Genomic DNA, 18465 nt, shown 5'->3' with positions numbered 1-18465 from the left:
GGCTAAGTCCCTTGCCCAAGGTCTCAGAGCTGGGACTTGAACTCAAGACTGTCCCAGTTCAATGTTTTCTGCCACATGTATTTGGTTAACATGCACTTTGAGTTCTCCCTCTGATATTCCATATAGCTGGCCTGGCTAAAGGATGAATGATAAACCCAAGAGAAAGGAAATCCTTCCATAAGCGGTGTCCTGGGTATGAGGTGGCACCTGGGAGCTCAGCTCAGGAGCAGGATAGGTGCCCGAGGAGGGGCAGGCAGAACTGCAGAAGGAACAGGAGACAAGGGGGCCTGGAAAATGACAGGGAACCAGCAAGGCAGGGGCAGGTAAGAGCCGGGGGAAAAGGGCCAAGGAAAAAGAAACTTTACATGAGTAAATGTTAAATTTCCTGCCCTCGTTAATCAAAATAACGTGATTTAAGACCAGTGACTTCCTAAGCTGCAGCCTGGCTGTTCTTAATCTTGTGCACCCCGCTTCTGCAACCAGAGGTGTAGAAGGCAGAATCCAAAGACACCCCTCCCAGCAACTAGCCCTATTTCTGTACAATTGCTTCAGCAGGGCCTTCAGAGGGCCTGGAGAGCTCAGCCGTGGGGTATGGTCCTTGACTCATTTTAATGAAGAAAAGATTTCCTCTAGGAACAAGTATGTTTTTAATGAGCCATTTTCTGGCAGATTAAATTATTTTAGTAGTCACACCAAGTGTATTAATCCTTTACCATCTGTCATTGTGCCTTACCACGAATTCAAAAACACATTAAGGGAAAAAAAACAAAACACATGAAGAGCCTCATCACCCACCATCCCAGGGGAATTGTTAATTTGTTCACAGAAAATGAGGATTTAAACATAGATATACGCTTGCCTCTCAATGGGAATAAACATGCCCCATCAACAGGAATTAGAGGAACTGTTGATTTTTTTCTCCCCCTTGAACCCAGCCCATTCCCTCATCAGTATCTTGTTACAATTTATCTGTGTTGATGGAGAGAGCTGGTGCCATTACAGTTATTTCTCTAACTTAGTTTTGATTCTTCTCATTTTTCCTATTTGAAAATGATATGCCCATTGTAGAAAATTCTGAGAACATGAAGGTAAGGGAGTCTGAGTTTGAGGTATAAAGAAGAGAGAAAAAGTCTCCCAGGATCCATCCTGCCGCTCAGGGTGATCGCCATGAACCTATGAGCCCCCAACTCTAAAGGGCCTGGCTCCCTGGGGAGGTGAGTGGCTGAAGATGGCTGATTGAACAGCGCCTAGAATCCCCCAGGACTCCAGGGCAGGATGGATGGCAGGCATGAACCTCATTCCTCGCCAAGGGTCCACTACACACCTGCCTGGTGGGAGACCCTTGCAAGGCTGCAACTGCCCTGCCCTCTACCCACCTCCTCCTCCCCAGGCCGGCTCCCGGGTGGGGAACCGCATGGGAAGGAGAGTGAGCACCCACTGAGCTACTCCTGAACCCGGCCGAGGTGGACACAGAGAACAGAGGGTGCTGCGGAAGATGGGAGGTTTCCTCCCAGGGTTTATAAGAGCAGCCCACCACCCCTCCACTGTGGCTCACTTCCTGGAGTATGAGGCCAGATTTTGAAACTGGATGCCCTCAGGGTGAGGACAGTAAGGGCAGCAGTCGGAAGGGAGGGAAGGAGGCTCCTTCCGCTCCGGCTGTTCACTTCTTGGGCCTTCCAGAGGGGGTGGCTGGGAGCTGGGGCTCCACCACCGAGGTGCCCAAGGGGATGGTGCCGACCCACGGCCAAGAGGGAGAGAAAGAGGGTGGCTGATGGTCAGGTGGACTTCAGATTGCTCCCCACAAACTCAGCTGACTCTGTTATTACTACATCCTTTGTTTACTTTGATGGAATTGTTTTCATTCTTGAGTACTTTTACCCTGAAGCAAGTAGAAACCAGAGAGGCATGGTGTTTCAAATGGAAGGGGGAAAATGATAAAGAAAGTAGCAAACAACTTACCACGCATGTCACATCCCCCTGCCTCTCTTCAATGCACTGTGCGTTCACGCTGCAAGGGTTCAGTTCTGGATTCCTGCAGTTTCTTTCCATTTTGCATCCCCTCGTCTGATCACCAATGTACCCTGGTTTACAAGGCCCACAGCGATAAGATCCCTGTAAGGAGCAGAGCAAGACGGTGAGCCAGGGCCTCAGACCTGTGAGCAAAGGTACGGCGCTTGTGTCTATTTTTACATGTACTCGATGCCAGGATGAAGTGAGCCCCATGCCTGCCTCTGCTTATGTGTATGTCTTCTAACACTGTGTGAGTATTGGGGGAGACACTACCAGACTGGAAGCCACAGCAGGCCACGGAGACATGAAGGAACACAATCGAAGGGAGAAGGCTGGCCAGTGAGCCACTTTGACTTGCCGGCTCCACTGTGGAGGGCAAGGAGGAAAGGGCTGAAAACTCCAGTGAAGTCCTGGGAGGTGGAGTGAGAAAATTTACTCTGGGGACAAAGAACACGGTTTGGTAAAAAAGCAAATGAGAAAATTGTTTTTAATGTTCATTTGGCTTTTTTTTTTTTTAACAATCAAGTGACAAAGGAACAGAGAAATGTCGTTGGCCTTGCACTGAGAATTCTTGATGAGGTGGGGTGCTGTGAAAGAAACCTGGCAAGTGAGCTGTCAGCTCCATTGCGATGGCACTTCCGGGGCAAGCTTGACTTCTTTTTTTTTCTTTTTTACTGAGATAGACTTTACATATCATGAAAGACATCCACATAAACTACACAATTCAATGATTTTGGTCACTCACAACCCCTGACTCACTGAATCCAAAAGATGCTTTCCAAGTATTATTATTTTATTTTGCCCACACTGCAGGGCTTGTGGGATCTTAGTTCCCCAACCAGGGATTGAACTCAGGCCCTGGGAGAATCCTAACCACTGGACCGCCAGGGAATTCTCTCCAATGATTTTTCTTGATCTGTCAGCCTCATTGGAAGACTCCCTTTGGTCAGTTCTTTCCTTTTCTTTGTTTCTCTGCTCTTTTTCCTTTGCCTGCTCCTTCATTTTTGAGGTTTTCTAGAGTTCTATTTTGTAGACAGTTCCACTGTCTACTTTTCCTCTCCCTGAGTGGCTTTAGTTATTACCTTCATGTCAGTGTCTCCCAAATCCATTTCTGCAGACTAGCTTTGTCCTGGTAAAAAGCTAAGAAGCTAAAAAGCTAATAAGTCCCAGTATATTCCTAGGCACTGTGGATAAGAACAGGGCTCTGCAGCCAGACTGGATGTCTTATGAGATGTGTGGCCTTCGCCTAATTATTTAACTTTCCTGTGCCTCAGTTTCTTCAACTGTAAAATGGGGATAATAATAGTGCCTATTGACAGGTTTGTTGTGAGGATTAAAATAAGTGACTTGATATTTATAAAATGCTTTGACATATAAGGAAGCTAGGAACCTAGAGATTAAAAACCTTTCCCAGGAACATACAGTAAATGAGAAGCAGTCACACCTGGAGCCAATAGTTCCTTCATTGACAGTCTACTGTGCTACACCTATCACCTTGGAAAGAGTCAACAGGAACTTTCAGGAATAAAAGCCAAATCTGATTAGTTAAAATTTCAACCCAAATGGAATATTATTCAGCCATAAAAAGAAATGAAATTGAGCTATTTGTAATGAGGTGGATAGACCTAGAGTCTGTCATACAGAGTGAAGTAAGTCAGAAAGAGAAAGACAAATACCATATGCTAACACACATATATGGAATTTAAGAAAAAAAATGTCATGAAGAACCTAGGGGTAAGACAGGAATAAAGACACAAACCTACTAGAGAACAGACTTGAGGATATGGGGAGGGGGAAGGGTGAGCTGTGACAAAGCGAGAGAGAGGCATGGACATATATACACTACAAAACGTAAGGTAGATAGCTAGTGGGAAGCAGCCACATAGCACAGGGAGATGAGCTCGGTGCTTTGTGACCGCCTGGAGGGGTGGGAAAGGGAGGGTGGGAGGGAGGGAGACGCAAGAGGGAAGAGATATGGGAACATATGTATATGTATAACTGATTCACTTTGTTATAAAGCAGAAACTAACACACCATTGTAAAGCAATTATACCCCAATAAAGATGTTAAAAAAAAATTTCAACCCATTAAGCGTTAGGCATTTTAATTTAATACAAATGACTTTTGAGAAGTCCTATGAAAATAATGAATACCATTTGGGAATTGTGTTGTCACGAGTAAAATGCATATTTTGGAATACTGAACTATTAATACAAACTAAAAAGCTCTTCCTATTTAAAAAATACTAGAATGATAATATTTTATTCAATAAACATTAATTCAAAAGCCCAACACTGATCAGGAAACTTGCATAAGCCTCTGAGATAGCCTCATCCACCAGAGGGCAGACAGCAGAAGCAAGAAGAACTACAATCCTGCAGCTTGTGGAACAAAAACCACATTCACAGAAAGATAGACAAGATGAAAAGGCAGAGGGCTATGTACCAGATGAAGGAACAAGATAAAACCCCAGAAAAACAACTAAATGAAGTGGAGATAGGCAACCTTCCAGAAAAAGAATTCAGAGTAATGATAGTGAAGATGATCCAGGACCTCGGGGAAAGAATGGAGGCAAATATCGAGAAGATGCAAGAAATGTTTAACAAAGACCTAGAAGAATTAAAGAACAAACAAACAGAGATGAACAATACAATAACTGAAATGAAAACTACACTAGAAGGAATCAATAGCAGAGTAACCGAGTCAGAAGAACAGACAAGTGACCTGTAAGACAGAATGGTGGAATTCACTGCTGCAGAACAGAAGAAAGAAAAAAGAATGAAAAGAAATGAAGACAACCTCTGGGAGGTTGAAGAGACCTCTGGGACAACATTAAATGCAACAACATTCGCATTATAGGGGTCCGAGAAGGAGAAGAGAGAGAGAAAGGACCAGAGAAAATATTTGAAGAGATTATAGTCGAAAACTTCCCTAACATGGGAAAGGAAATAGCCACCCAAGTCCAGGAAGTGCAGAGAGTCCAATACAGGATAAACCCAAGGAGAAACACACGGAGACATATAGTAATCAAATTGGCAAAAATTAAAGACAAAGAAAAATTATTAAAAGCAGCAAGAGAAAAACAACAAATAACACACAAGGGAACTCCCATAAGGTTAACAGCTGATTTCTCAGCAGAAACTCTACAAGCCAGAAGGGAGTGGCATGATATACTTAAAGTGATGAAAGGAAAGAACCTACAACCAAGATTACTCTACCCAGCAAGGATCTCATTCAGATTCGATTGAGAAATCAAAAGCTTTACAGACAAGCAAAAGCTAAGAGAATTCAGCACCACCAAACCAGCTCTACAACAAATGCTAAAGGTACTTCTCTAAGTGGGAAACACAAAAGAAGAAAAGGACCTACAAAAACAAACCCAAAACAATTAAGAAAATGGTCATAGGAACATATATATCGATAACTACCCTAAACGTGAATGGATTAAACGCCCCAACCAAAGGACACAGGCTTTCTGAATGGATACAAAAACAAGACCCATTTATATGCTGTCTACAAGAGACCCACTTCAGACCTAGGGACACATTCAGACTGAAAGTGAGGGCATGGAAAAAGATATTCCATGCAAATGGAAATCAAAAGAAAGCTGGAGTAGCAATACCCATATCAGATAAAATAGACTTTAAAATAAACAATGTTACAAGAGACAAGGAAGGACACTACATAACGATCAGGGGATCAATCCAAGAAAAAGATATAACAATTATAAATATACATGCACCCAGCATAGGAGCACCTCAATACATAAGGCAACTGCTAACAGCTATAAAAGAAGAAATCGACAGTAACATAATAATAGTGGGGGACGTTAACACCTCACTTACACCAATGGACAGATCATCCAAAATGAAAATAAATAAGGAAACACAAGCTTTAAATGACACAATAGACCTGATAGATTTAATTGATATTTATAGGACATTCCATCCCAAAACAGCAGATTACACTTTCTTCTCAAGTGCGCTTGGAACATTCTCCAGGATAGATCACATCTTGGGTCACAAATCAAGCCTCGGTAAACTTAAGAAAACTGAAATCATATCAAGCATCTTTTCTGACCACAACGTTATGAGATTAGAAATCATTACAGGGAAAAAAATGTAAAAACCACAAAAACACGGAGGCTAAACAATGTTACTAAATAACCAAGAGATCACTGAAGAAATCAAAGAGGAAATCAAAAAACACCTAGAGACAAATGACAATGAAAACACGACGATCCAAGACCTATGGAATGCAGCAAAAGCAGTTTTAAGAGGGAAGTTTATGGCTATACAAGCCTACCTCAAGAAACAAGAAAAATCTCAAATAAACAATCTAACCTTACACCTAAAGGAACTAGAGAAAGAAGAACAAACAAAACCCAAAGTTAGCAGAAGGAAAGAAATCATAAAGATCAGATCAGAAATAAATGAAAATGAAGAAAATGATAGCAAAGATCAATAAAACTAAAAGCTGGTTCTTTGAGAAGATAAACAAAATTGATAAACCATTAGCCAGACTCATCAAGAAAAAGAGGGAGAGGACTCAAATCAATAAAATTAGAAATGAAAAATAAGAGTTACACAGACACCGCAGAAACACAAAGCATCCTAAGAGACTACTACAAGCAACTGTATGCCAATAAAATGGACAATCTGGAAGAAATGGACACATTCGTAGAAAGGTATAACCTTCCAAGACTGAACCAGGAAGGAATAGAAAATATGAACAGACCAATCACAAGCAATGAAATTGAAACTGTGATTAAAAATCTTCCAACAAACAAAAGTCCAGGACCAGATGGCTTCACAGGTGAATTCTATCAAACAAGTAGAGAAGAGCTAAACCCATCCTTCTCAAACTCTTCCAAAAAATTGCAGAGGAAGGAACACTCCCAAACTCATTCTGTGAGGCCACCATCACACAAAACCAGACAAAGATACTACAAAAAAAAGAAAATTACAGACCAATATCACTGATGAATATAGATGCAAAAATCCTCAACAAAATACTAGCAAACAGAATCCAACAACACATTAAAAGGATCATACCGCATGACCAAGTGGGATTTATCCCAGGGATGCAAGGATTCTTCAATATACGCAAATCAATCAATGTGATACAGCATATTAACAAACTGAAGAATAAAAACCATATGATCATCTCAATAGATGCAGAAAAAGCTTATGACAAAATTCAACACCCATTTATGATAAAAACTCTTCACAAAGTAGGCATAGAGGGAACCTACCTCAACATAATAAAGGCCACATATGACAAACCCACAGCAAACATCATTCTCAACAGTGAAAAACTGAAAGCACTTCCTCTAAGATCAGGAAAAAGACAAGGATGTCCACTCTCGCCACTATTATTCAACATAGTTTTGGAAGTCCTAGCCCCAGCAATCAGAGAAGAAAAAGAAATAAAAGGAATACAAATTGGAAAAGAAGAAGTAAAACTGTCACTGTTTGCAGATGACATGATACTATACATAGAGGATCCTAAAGATGCCACCAGAAAACTACTAGAGCTGATCAATGAATTTGGTAAAGTTGCCGGATACAAAATTAACGCACAGAAATCTCTTGCACTCCTATACACTAATGATGAAAAATCTGAAAGAGAAATTAAGGAAACACTCCCATTTACCATTGCAACAAAAAGAATAAAATACCTAGGAATAAACCTACCTAGGGAGACAAAAGACCTGTATGCAGAAAACTATAAGACACTGATGAAAGAAATTAAAGATGATACCAACAGATGGATACACCATGTTCTTGGAGTGGAAGAATCAATATTGTGAAAATGACTATACTACCCAAAGCAATCTACAGATTCAATGCAATCCCTATCAAATTACCAATGGTCTTTTTTACAGAACTAGAACAAAAAAATCTTAAAATTTGTATGGAGACAAAAAAGACCCCGAATAGCCAAAGCAGTCTTGAGGGAAAAAAACGGAGCTTGAGGAATCAGACTCCCTGACTTCATAGTATAATATAAATCTACAGTAATCAAGACAATATGGTACTGGCACAATAACAGAAACATAGATCAATGGAACAAGATAGAAAGCCCAGAGATAAAGGCACGCACCTATGGTCAACTAATCTATGACAAAGGAGGCAAGGATATACAATGGAGAAAAGAGAGTCTCTTCAGTAAGTGCTGCTGGGAAAACTGGACAGCTACATGTAAAAGAATGACATTAGAACACTCCCCAACACCATACACAAAAATAAACTCAAAATGGATTAGAGATCTAAATGTAAGACTGGACACTATAAAACTCTTAGAGGAAAACATAGGAAGAACACTCTTTGACATAAATCACAGCAAGATCTTTTTTGATCCACCTCCTAGAGTAATGGAAATAAAAACAAAAATAAACAAATGGGAACTAATGAAACTTAAAAGCTTTTGCACAGCAAAGGAAACCATAAACAAAATGAAAAGACAACCCTCAGAATGAGAGAAAATATTTGCAAATGAATCAACGGACAAAGGATTAATCTCCAAAATATATAAACAGCTCATGCAGCTCAATATTAAAGAAACAAACAACCCAATCCAAAAATGGAAAGAAGACCTAAATAGACATTTCTCCAAAGAAGACATACAGATGGCCAAGAAGCACATGAAAGGCTGCTCAACATCACTAATTATTAGAGAAATGCAAATCAAAACTACAATGAGGTATCACCTCACACCAGTTAGAATGGGCATCATCAAAAAATCTACAAACAACAAATGCTGGAGAGGGTGTGGAGAAAAGGGAACCCTCTTGCACTGTTGGTGGGAATGTAAATTGATACAGCCACTATGGAGAACAGTATGGAGGTTCCTTAAAAAACTAAAAATAGAATTTTTTAGTTTTTAGTGGGATACAGCAATCCCACTACTGGGCATATACTCAGAGAAAACCACAATTCCAAAAGACACATGCACCCCAATGTTCATAGCAGCACTGTTTACAATAGCCAGGTCATGGAAACAACCTAAATGCCCATTGACAGACGAATGGATAAAGATGTGGCACACATATACAATGGAATATTACTCAGCCATAGAAAGGAACGAAATTGGGTCATTTGTTTGAGACGTGGATGGACCTGCAGACTGTCATACAGAGTGAAGTAAGTCAGAAAGATAAACACAAATATCGTATATTAATGCATGTATGTGGAACCTAGAAAAATGGTACAGATGAACTGGTTTGCAGGGCAGAAATAGAGACACAGATGTAGAGAAGAAACGTATGGACACCAAGGTGGGAAAGCCATGGCAGGGGGTGGTGGTGGTGTGATGAATTGGGAGATTGGGATTGACATGTATACACTGATGTGTATAAAAGTGATGACTAATGAGAACTGCTGTATAAAAAAAAAGAAAAAAACCCCAAAGCCCAACACTGCAACTTTGAGAGAAGATAAAGAACAAATTTGGCATTTATAAAATTATTATTAGTAGTAATTTTTTGGCCATGCCACACAGCTTGCGGGATCTTAGTTCCCCGACCAGGGATTGAACCCCAGCCCTTGTCAGTGACAGCGCAGAGTCCTAACCGCTGGACCACAAGGGAATTCCCATATAAAATCATTCTTATATAGAAAATTACTTATAAATTACTCTTACACTAAAAACTGTTTTTCAGCACAAATTTTATCCTCACTTGCAAGTCAAATATATTATGCCCATATGTTCTCCATGTGTTTTGGGGTTATGATTTATGTACACATACTTGTTTTAATAACTAGTCTTCAATAACAAGAGCCATGAAAAATACTCACCAAAGTGTTAACACAGATAGAATTGAGAACACACGCTCCATTTCGACACTCATCGATGTCAGTGCAGACCTAGTGCAGAGAAGTTTAAAGGGACACTGTTTAAGTAGAAAGACAAATACATTTTGCTTTGTTTTGACATCTTTGTGTGAAGCGAGGACGTCCAATTTCAGGTAGGCTGGTGATCAGAGTATATCCTTAGTGGCCCTGCTTTTGCTTGAGGGTGTCCCACTTGCCCTGAGTTTTGGAGTCTCTTCACAAAGTGATATTAGCCAGGGTCCTGGGGATTTTACTGCTCTAGGGCTGGTTTTTATGTCAATTTTGGGGCTCCTGTTTCTGCATTCTATGTGTAACATAGGTTTGGAGCTCATGACTACATGTCTTACAAGCTTGGAGCTTTGATTTGTTGTGGGCAACTGTCATTTCTGTCAACCATGTCCCAAAGCTGACATCAAGCTTCCTGTTGATTTTTGGGGGCTAAGAAAGTTTTCTCATCTCCTTGTAATAAGTAGGATAGCTCTCTAAGGCTTCTGGCTTTCTTCGGGGGTATTAGGTCTTTCTAAAGGTTCAAGACTACATCTGCTATACCCACACAGTGCTTGAACCCCAGTTTCCCACTTGGAGGACCTAAAACCATCTCCCACCTCCCATGAGCTGCTGTGACATCAGTTTCCACCCACAGCTCTGACTTTGAGTTCCCTCTTTGTTTCTCGAACCTGCACATCTCCTCTTATTTCTTTTGATATTGGTCATGCATTAAAATTTGTTGTTTAATTTCAGCAAGTTGGTTCCCTTTGACTTAAGTTCATTCTACCATATTCTGGAAATCCACTGGAAGGGCTCCTTCCTAGCTTACATAAAGCACCTTCTGTTTCTTTTTGTCTATTTTCCTTAGCTTAGTCTTGGCGATTCTGTCTTTAGAGAAGAGGAAGAAAAACTTAGGTCATTACTCCAATGGCTTGTCATTCGTGTGTGTCGAGCTTGGCTCCTTTTTCTAGTCTAAAAAATGATGCCCTCTAGAATCCTTTGATAGGCTGCTAGGAAATTATGAACCTCCGCCCTTCTTTAAAGCTAATAATTTCCGTAAGGTAGTAAAATATATTTATAGACCAACCATTTTTAGGGGCTGAAAACATCAAAAAGAATTTCACGGTCAGTCAGTTAAATAATGTCCAGGATATAGGAGAACATTTGGAAATAAACGGAGACTGTCACAAAGTGCTTGAGTGCTTTACAGCAATTTACGGCTTATATAAGAAGAAAGGCAGGTTTCCTCAGGGGATTATTTCTACTCTTGAAATCCTCTTATCTCTAAAACAGCTTCTGATCAGCAACAATGACTCTATGAAAGTGACCTAATTTTTCAAAGCTTTTATTTGTTTCCCCAGTTCTTAAGTTATTTGGTGGGACAAAATGTTCAAAAGGCTACCAACAAAATAAGGCTGAAACATGTCACATATCCAGGATTACCCCCTTCACTGCTTTCCTAGTGCTACTCGATTATCCCAGTTGACTGGCTTCCTCCTCACCAGCCTTGATGAAATGAGTTGGAAAACTTCCTAATGTGCCTGCAGTGCATGAGGACATTCTGCACACCCTTGGCCGCTCAGGGAGGTAAAGGGTTATATGGAAAGAGGTGGGAACCAACCAAAGGTTTTCTGTTGGTAATTAGAGATTAAAAGGCCACAACTTCAGCCCACCTGCTTGTTTGTCTTGGCAAAATTGATCCCAACACCCTGCACCGTGGGCCCTGTGAAGCCCACCGGGCAGGTGTCACATCTGAAGCCAGGAGCCAAGTTCACACAGCGCACGCCTGGGTAGCAGGGATGGTATTTGCACTAGAGAGAAAGAAAAATTCACTCTTTAGCCGCATGGAGAAAACACCCTCAAACTTCCATTCATCTATTTGTGCAGACTTGGGGATTCATTTAACTATCATTTTTTGGTGCTCGACATGATCAAAGGCAATAAAGGCTTCCAATTTCATAGTTACTCACAGAATCCCTGACCCACACGGTCTGGAGGTTTCCTTGTAGTGGGCTTTTGCTATATCATAGAATCACGCACAGCCGAGTGGGAAGAGTCCTTAATGTTAACCAGTCTACCTCCCAGCGCAAATTCCCTGATATTCTAACTTGGAGTTTTAAAACCTCCGTGAGAGGACAGTGCTCCTGGACCACTTGTCGGCTAGCTATTAGTTGAGTCCAAAGGAACCAACTACTCAAACAAAAAGACCTTGAGAAGACAAAACCAGGGCAGTTGTTGTTTCTTGAGTAAGATGTGATTCATCAGGGTCTGTGCCTGCCTTTGTGCCCTACCAAGTCCATGACTGTTCCTAGGCTCTCACAGTCTAGGAGGTTCATTCTGATTTTGTTTTGTTTTGTTTCGTTTTTAACCAGTTCAACTAATGTAAAAAACATGACCACTTCCTGCCCTTTCAAAAGGAGGAAAATTCCAGCTCACAGATAAAAACCAGATGCAGTTCTGTGAAACATGTGCAGATGTTCTTCCAGTGGAGGGATGACTAAAGACCATCTTAATTGCTTACTACCTGGGGAGGTCATCAGCTACCACAAGCCTGCAGGATCCATGTGTGTGAAAGCTCCTTCCAGCCTTCCTCTGGCCAAAGGCACATTCTGGGGGCAGCCTTGCTACCCACTGCGAACACCGTTTTGGGACTGGACCAGTGACTGGCTAACGATGGTCCTTCAGAGGCTTTGCCAGCTGGCCAAACAGCCCGTATTTGCTGTATGTCCTTCTGGCTCCATCTCTGGGCACTTTTGGTTACTCACAGATAATGGGGCCTCTTCAAAAGATCTTATTGGTTTGAGATTCCTGTCTGCTCCTCTGTTTTAGGAAGCCTGAAGCAATCAGTTGCAACCCCTGAAATATACCCTTACCCAGATCTTTCCCCTCCCATGTTTGCAAATGTGTGGAAAAATCACAATTGTCACAGAGACTGCTTAAGAGAAAGAATCAATGTTAGAGTTGAAGGCTGAAATCTCAGCATTGTAGTAACACAAACCGGAAGAGTGGGAACCATGGAGGGGAGACTCAATGATCACGGCCACAACTGCGTGTCATGCCTCCTCCTTCCCACCATCACAGATCTCTAAGGATTCCTGAGGGAGTACTTTTTATGCAGCCTGGAGGACAACCCAAGTCATCCCTTAGTCATCAACATGGCTTCTTTTTCCATAAGCTGTCGGATGTACAAGATACTGAGGGAGCCCCATCCTATCTAGTTGAACTTTTACCTCATCAACGTCAGAACAGGTGATCCCATTTCCTGTGTAGCCCTCAGGGCAGGGCCCACAATGAAAGCCATCTCTGGTGTTGGTACATCGGACGCCACGGAAACACGGGTTGGAATCGCACCGGCGCACTAGGGGTATCAGGGATGCTGGGAGCACGGGGGGCACCACGGTGTTGGGGGTTGGAGACTGAAAGCTGAGAGGACCTAGAGGAAAACCATCATCCACAGGCTTATAAACCACCAAGAAAACAGAGCTGATACAGAATCAAGCTTAGTTTCGCAGTGAACTTCTTTTCCCTTCCCTCCGCCTCTGTGCCAAACCTCCAGAAACCAGCGCCAGTGGAGCCTCACCCACCCAGGCCCATCATCAGTTGGCATTTGCTGGTCCAACTCAGAATGCACCAGTTACTAGAAAAGCACTTACCGCAAGCCTGGCATTCAGCTATGGTGTTTCGCAAAAATGATGTTTCCTTGACCTTTAGAAATGGGAAGGGAGGAAAAAAAAGATGGAAAAGGAGTTCCTGATGTATAATCCAGGAGTGAAAGAATCCATGAGTAGCAAACTATTAAGCAGTACTTAAAGGAGTGTTAAAGGAGCTCTTGGTAGTTCCCACTCTGCATGGAGCCCTGGTGTGTTTATCACAGGCTGGTCCCCCATTTTCAGAGCCCCAGGGCAGCGGGCTGCACGGGGCCACTTGGGGTCAGGCTCCAGGTCCGCTCCCTGCCTCTGCAGGCCTGCAGATCCATTAACTCCAACACAGAGCTTCTCTGATAAGACTGGACCTTCTCTGATGGTATGTCCTACTTGTTACCTGCTGTCTCAGAAGATCCTTCACCTCTCCCAGTAGCTGGTTTAGTTGTGACATCTGCCCCAAGAACTGCCGATTGAAGTCTCCTGTAGGAACAGCAGAAGGTAAGGCGCATTCAGTCAGTGACAGCTATTTCTACAGTGACTCAAAAACAAATGATTTCCCAGAGACCATCAAGACAAAGAACCTAAGATACAGGAATTTAGTTTAGGGTAAAACTCATTTAATTCATCTAAAACATAATGATAATGATGCCGCTGGGCTGGTTACTCCAAATTCCTATGAATTATACTAATAAAAGTGCAATGAACACATTCCTTGCCCTGGACTTGGCACAAGAGCCTCATCTCTGTAGGTACATGATCCTGTAGGGCTGCTCTGCCGACAGCCCACCTTTCTGGGATGGAACCCAGTCCAGCCGGGGGCCTGGGGGTTTTGTGTTAACGGAGGTGTGCAAACTGCCCAAGAGCCCACACCTGTGCTTGTGGCAGCCAGCGGCTCACTCTGCTGCAGGAAGCAGTCTTGCAGGCTGGCCACCTGAAACAGCGAGCCTCTCACCGCCAACTTCAGCTCTTCCAAGGAGTCCTGGAAGAAATCGGATTCATACCATACATTGCTGATGTCATTCAAAAGCCAGTGAGCTTGCAGACGCACACAATTTTCATAACACAGTAGGCCTGAATACTTGGACTCTGACACTTTACATAATTTTGTGGGTTTGCATTTTTTCCTGAAGCCTGCCAGCCCTATCCTTTTGACTGAAGCAAATATGGAAGAAACCAGTAGCTCAGGAGAGTGCTGGCGTCCAGCGTGGTCTGAGAGCTCATGAAGGTGACTCAGAGAAGAGAAAAGGCAGTTTTCCTTCATGGTAGACAAGCTCTTTTGTGGCAGGAGCCTCTTAAGAGTTGTTTGTTTATGGAGTTTAGACTGTAATGAATAAGACATTGACCCCAATTTTAAACACTATTGTTTTTAGGGTATCTTGGATTCAGGTTTTAGCAAAGTCTCTGGTTTCCTTGTATTATGAGGAGGAATAAACCGTACATTCTTTTTTTTTTTCGTATATTCTTTTTCTTTCTTTTTTATTGGGGTATAGTTGATCTACAATGTTGTGTTAGTTTCTGCTGTACAGTGAAGTGAATCAGCTATACGTATACATATATACCCTCTTTTTTTGGATTTCCTTCCCATTTAGGTCACCACAGAGCATTGAGTAGAGCTCCCTGTGCTACACAGCAGGTTCTCATTAGTTATCTATTTTATACATATTAGTGTATATATGTCAATCCCAATCTCCCAATTCATCCCACCCCGCCTTTCCCCTCTTGGTGTCCATACATTTGTTCTCTACATCTGTGTCTATTTCTGCCTTGCAAACAGGTTCATCTGTACCATTTTTATAGATTCCACATATATACGTTAATATACGATATTTATTTTTCTCTTTCTTTCTGACTTACTTCACTCTGTATGACACTCTCTAGGTCCATCCAAGTCTCTACAAATGACCCAATTTCATTCCTTTTTATGGCTGAGTTATATTCCATTGTATATACATACCACATATTCTTTATCCGTTCCTCTGTTGATGGATATTTAGATTGCTTCCATGACCTGATTATCGTAAAGTGTGCTGCAATAAATACTGGGGTGCATGTGTCTTTTTGAATTATGGTTTTCTCAGGGTCTATGCCCAGTAGTGGAATTGCTGGGTCATAGGGTAGTTCTATTTGTAGTTTTTTAAGGAACCTCCATACTGTTCTCCATAGTGGCTGTACCAATTTACATTCCCACCAACAGTACAAGAGGGTTCCCTTTTCTCCACACCCTCTCCAGCATTTATTATTTGTAGACCTTTTGATGATGGCCATTCTGACCGGTGTGAGGCGATACTCATTGTGGTTTTGAGTTACATTTCTTTAATAATTAGTGATATTAAACTGTATATTCTGTGATGTATATTTTCATATATTTCCACATTACTGGTTTATATCCATCATTCACTGTTAGTCGTAGTCAATCTTCTCACCCCTTAATTTTGTAGCTTTTACTGTACTCATTATTTTATATATGTATGATAGAAAGTGTTCATGTTAACTGGCAACATAAAGTCATCACTCTTATTTTAGAAGTGAGCATGCTAAGGATTTTCAGAGGGACTCTGCTTTTTCATTTAGCTAAGTTAAGATGTATGCAACACGTGCTACATAATAGGTATTTTGTTGGAATCAGACCATAAGCTTTATGGAGGCAGAGCCATGGCTGTTTGGCCTAATGCCTAGAATGTGCCTACTGACTGACTAATTGACTGACTGACTGACTGACTGACTGACTGAGAAGGTGACTATGAAGACAGAGCACTGTGGTCCTTGTTGATAGTCTAAGGAGGTAGGACTTTTGGACAAAATTCCATGTTTCTGATGACCTTGGTTTTTAGAAATGGACTTATTTGGTGGAGACTAATTTCTGAAATGTCAGTGACACAATTTCTGACTGTCATTCTGACTATTTGGGCTACTCTGGGGATTCAGAAATAAAGTTTGGCATATCTCTCCATTAATTTTTTTCTCTCTCTATAAATCTACGCTAAATATATATACAACTCTTTCTCCCTCTCTCTAAACTGGGATTTTAGCTTTCTTGAAACTTCTGCTTGAAAATGCTTCCTATGTTTCAAGCACAAATTCTAGTATCTGATTCATAGTTTTTACATTATTATCTAAAACTCCTCAGCATTCCTAGTTACAATGGAAATTACTGTTTACACCCTGATTCTTTACACAAAGGGCTCAGAATAACTTGGTAAGAGCACATATAGTTTAAAGCATATAATAATGAAATAGAAGTGGAAAATAGTGATTGCAATATATAAAACAATGGGCCACAGTGGATGAACGTAGTTACTGATTTTGGGATTGACTTCCGTATCAGATGAAATTCTGAAACGATGAGCAGTTATAGTAATAATTGGAAAAGACAAAGAATACTACTAGTTATTTATAGGAAACAAGGTATTTCCTAGCACAAAATTCTTTTTTTTTAAATAAATTTATTTATTTTTTTATATTTATTTTTGGCTGCATTGGGTCTTCATTGCTGCACGCGGGCTTTTCTCTAGTTGCGGCGAGCAGGGCCTACTCTTCGTTGTGGTGCATGGGCTTTTCATTGTGGTGGCTTCTCTTGTTGTGGAGCACGGGCTCTAGGAGCACGGGCTTCAGTGGGTGTGGCACGTGGGCTCAGTAGTTGTGGCACATGGGATCTTCCTGGGCCAGGGCTCGAACCCATGTCTCCTGCATTGGCAGGCGGATTCTTAACCACTGCGCCACCAGGGAAGTCCCCCTAGCGCAAAATTCTAAGAGAAGCATATGTGGCAATTTCTAGAGTAGGTGCAACGATATGATGAAAAAAAATACCATCAACCGGGCATAAAACGGAACACAGAAGTGATGTGATTTGTAAGGCCTCATGGAATTAAGTTGGCAATAAGGGTCTTTTTGTTAGGGATGCTCTAGTGAGACCTGTGAAAAATGTTGTTCCTGGTGCTTGGCAATTTCCAATCATTCTTTTTTACTTTCATTAAAAATATAATAACGTTATAGAAAGATTACAAGTAGATCATCCTATTGCCCTAAGAAAGTTTAAAAATTTTTGCTATTCTTTTTGCTATTCCTTTCCTGCTTTACAATTGTATCGCCAAAGTCTCCACTTATCATCTAAAAGAGCAGCTCTCAATTTTGACTTCACGTTAGAATCAGTATTTTAAAAAATACTGATGCCGAGGCACCACCGCTATAGATTCTGATTTAACTTGTCTGGAGGGTAGGCCCTCTAGCAGTCGGTTTTTAAGTTCCACAGGTGTTTTTAACATGCAGCCAAAATTAGACCCACTCTTGACCTCAGCCCACTCTTCTGCGTTCAGCAGAAGCTTCAGAAACTCATCTTTCCAGTTTGGAGAATGGTTTGTGGGTTCTTACCTGTGCCTTCCTCTGGAAAGTCCTCAATTCAACAGCCTCAGGACTCTGGGCAAGGCCAGGAAAGGCTCTGGGGAGATTGTGAATGGAATCCACTTGCGAGCAGTCCACGTAGAGCTCTACAGAGCCAGCTCCCTGGTGCAGATTGTTCAGTCTCAGGAGGACCCTGTGCCGCTTGCCGTCGGCCAGCTGCACGTTGTTGAAAACCACCAAATGAATCTTCCCATCATTCTTCAGGTAACGGAGGATGGCTAGAACCAAGCACGGGTCAGCGAATAATGAGATAAAGGGAAAGGGCGTGATTCTGTGCTGCACAGCCTCCAGGTGACGATGGCAAGGCTGGGTCATTGGAAAGACGCACGTAAGTCAGCACCATAAATTTTCAACATTTTGTGTGCCAGGCATTTTTCTAGGCACTGGCCGCCACTCTGTTGCTGAGAACGTTTTGTGCTCATGAAGAGAGACAATAAGTAGTAAATTTGAAAATAAACAGAATAATTTCAGATAATGATGAGCAAGTAGAACCCATCAAAAGTCAAGTAACATCCAAGTAAGCTCCTGAGGGCATGAATTCACTAATTCGCAAACATCTACTGAGCACTACTACAGGGCTGGGTGCTGCC

General features: G+C 41.7%; 1 protein-coding gene across 4 annotated transcripts in view; it reads right to left on the bottom strand.

Annotated features, from left to right (window-relative positions):
• Positions 1 to 18465, bottom strand: part of THBS4 (thrombospondin 4) — a 50146-nt gene that overhangs the window by 14920 nt on the left and 16761 nt on the right. For all 4 annotated transcript variants that reach the window (XM_022593876.3, XM_089909064.1, XM_089909063.1 and 1 more), the window contains exons 3-10: positions 17846 to 18093; positions 14348 to 14456; positions 13875 to 13957; positions 13487 to 13538; positions 13064 to 13266; positions 11507 to 11644; positions 9810 to 9878; positions 1960 to 2112 (exon numbers count right to left, since the gene is read on the bottom strand). In XM_022593876.3, the coding sequence (XP_022449584.1) occupies positions 1960 to 2112; positions 9810 to 9878; positions 11507 to 11644; positions 13064 to 13266; positions 13487 to 13538; positions 13875 to 13957; positions 14348 to 14456; positions 17846 to 18093 (1055 nt within the window). The remainder of the gene's footprint in view (positions 1 to 1959; positions 2113 to 9809; positions 9879 to 11506; positions 11645 to 13063; positions 13267 to 13486; positions 13539 to 13874; positions 13958 to 14347; positions 14457 to 17845; positions 18094 to 18465) is intronic.

The sequence above is a fragment of the Delphinapterus leucas genome, chromosome 3, assembly GCF_059928025.1.
Source record: "Delphinapterus leucas isolate spDelLeu-1000000601 "Yukka" chromosome 3, BTC_Dleu_Yukka2, whole genome shotgun sequence".
In the NCBI taxonomy this organism is placed as follows: domain Eukaryota; kingdom Metazoa; phylum Chordata; class Mammalia; order Artiodactyla; family Monodontidae; genus Delphinapterus; species Delphinapterus leucas.
The sequence above is the reverse complement of the archived record's forward strand: the minus strand, read 5'-3'. Positions and strand labels throughout refer to the sequence as shown.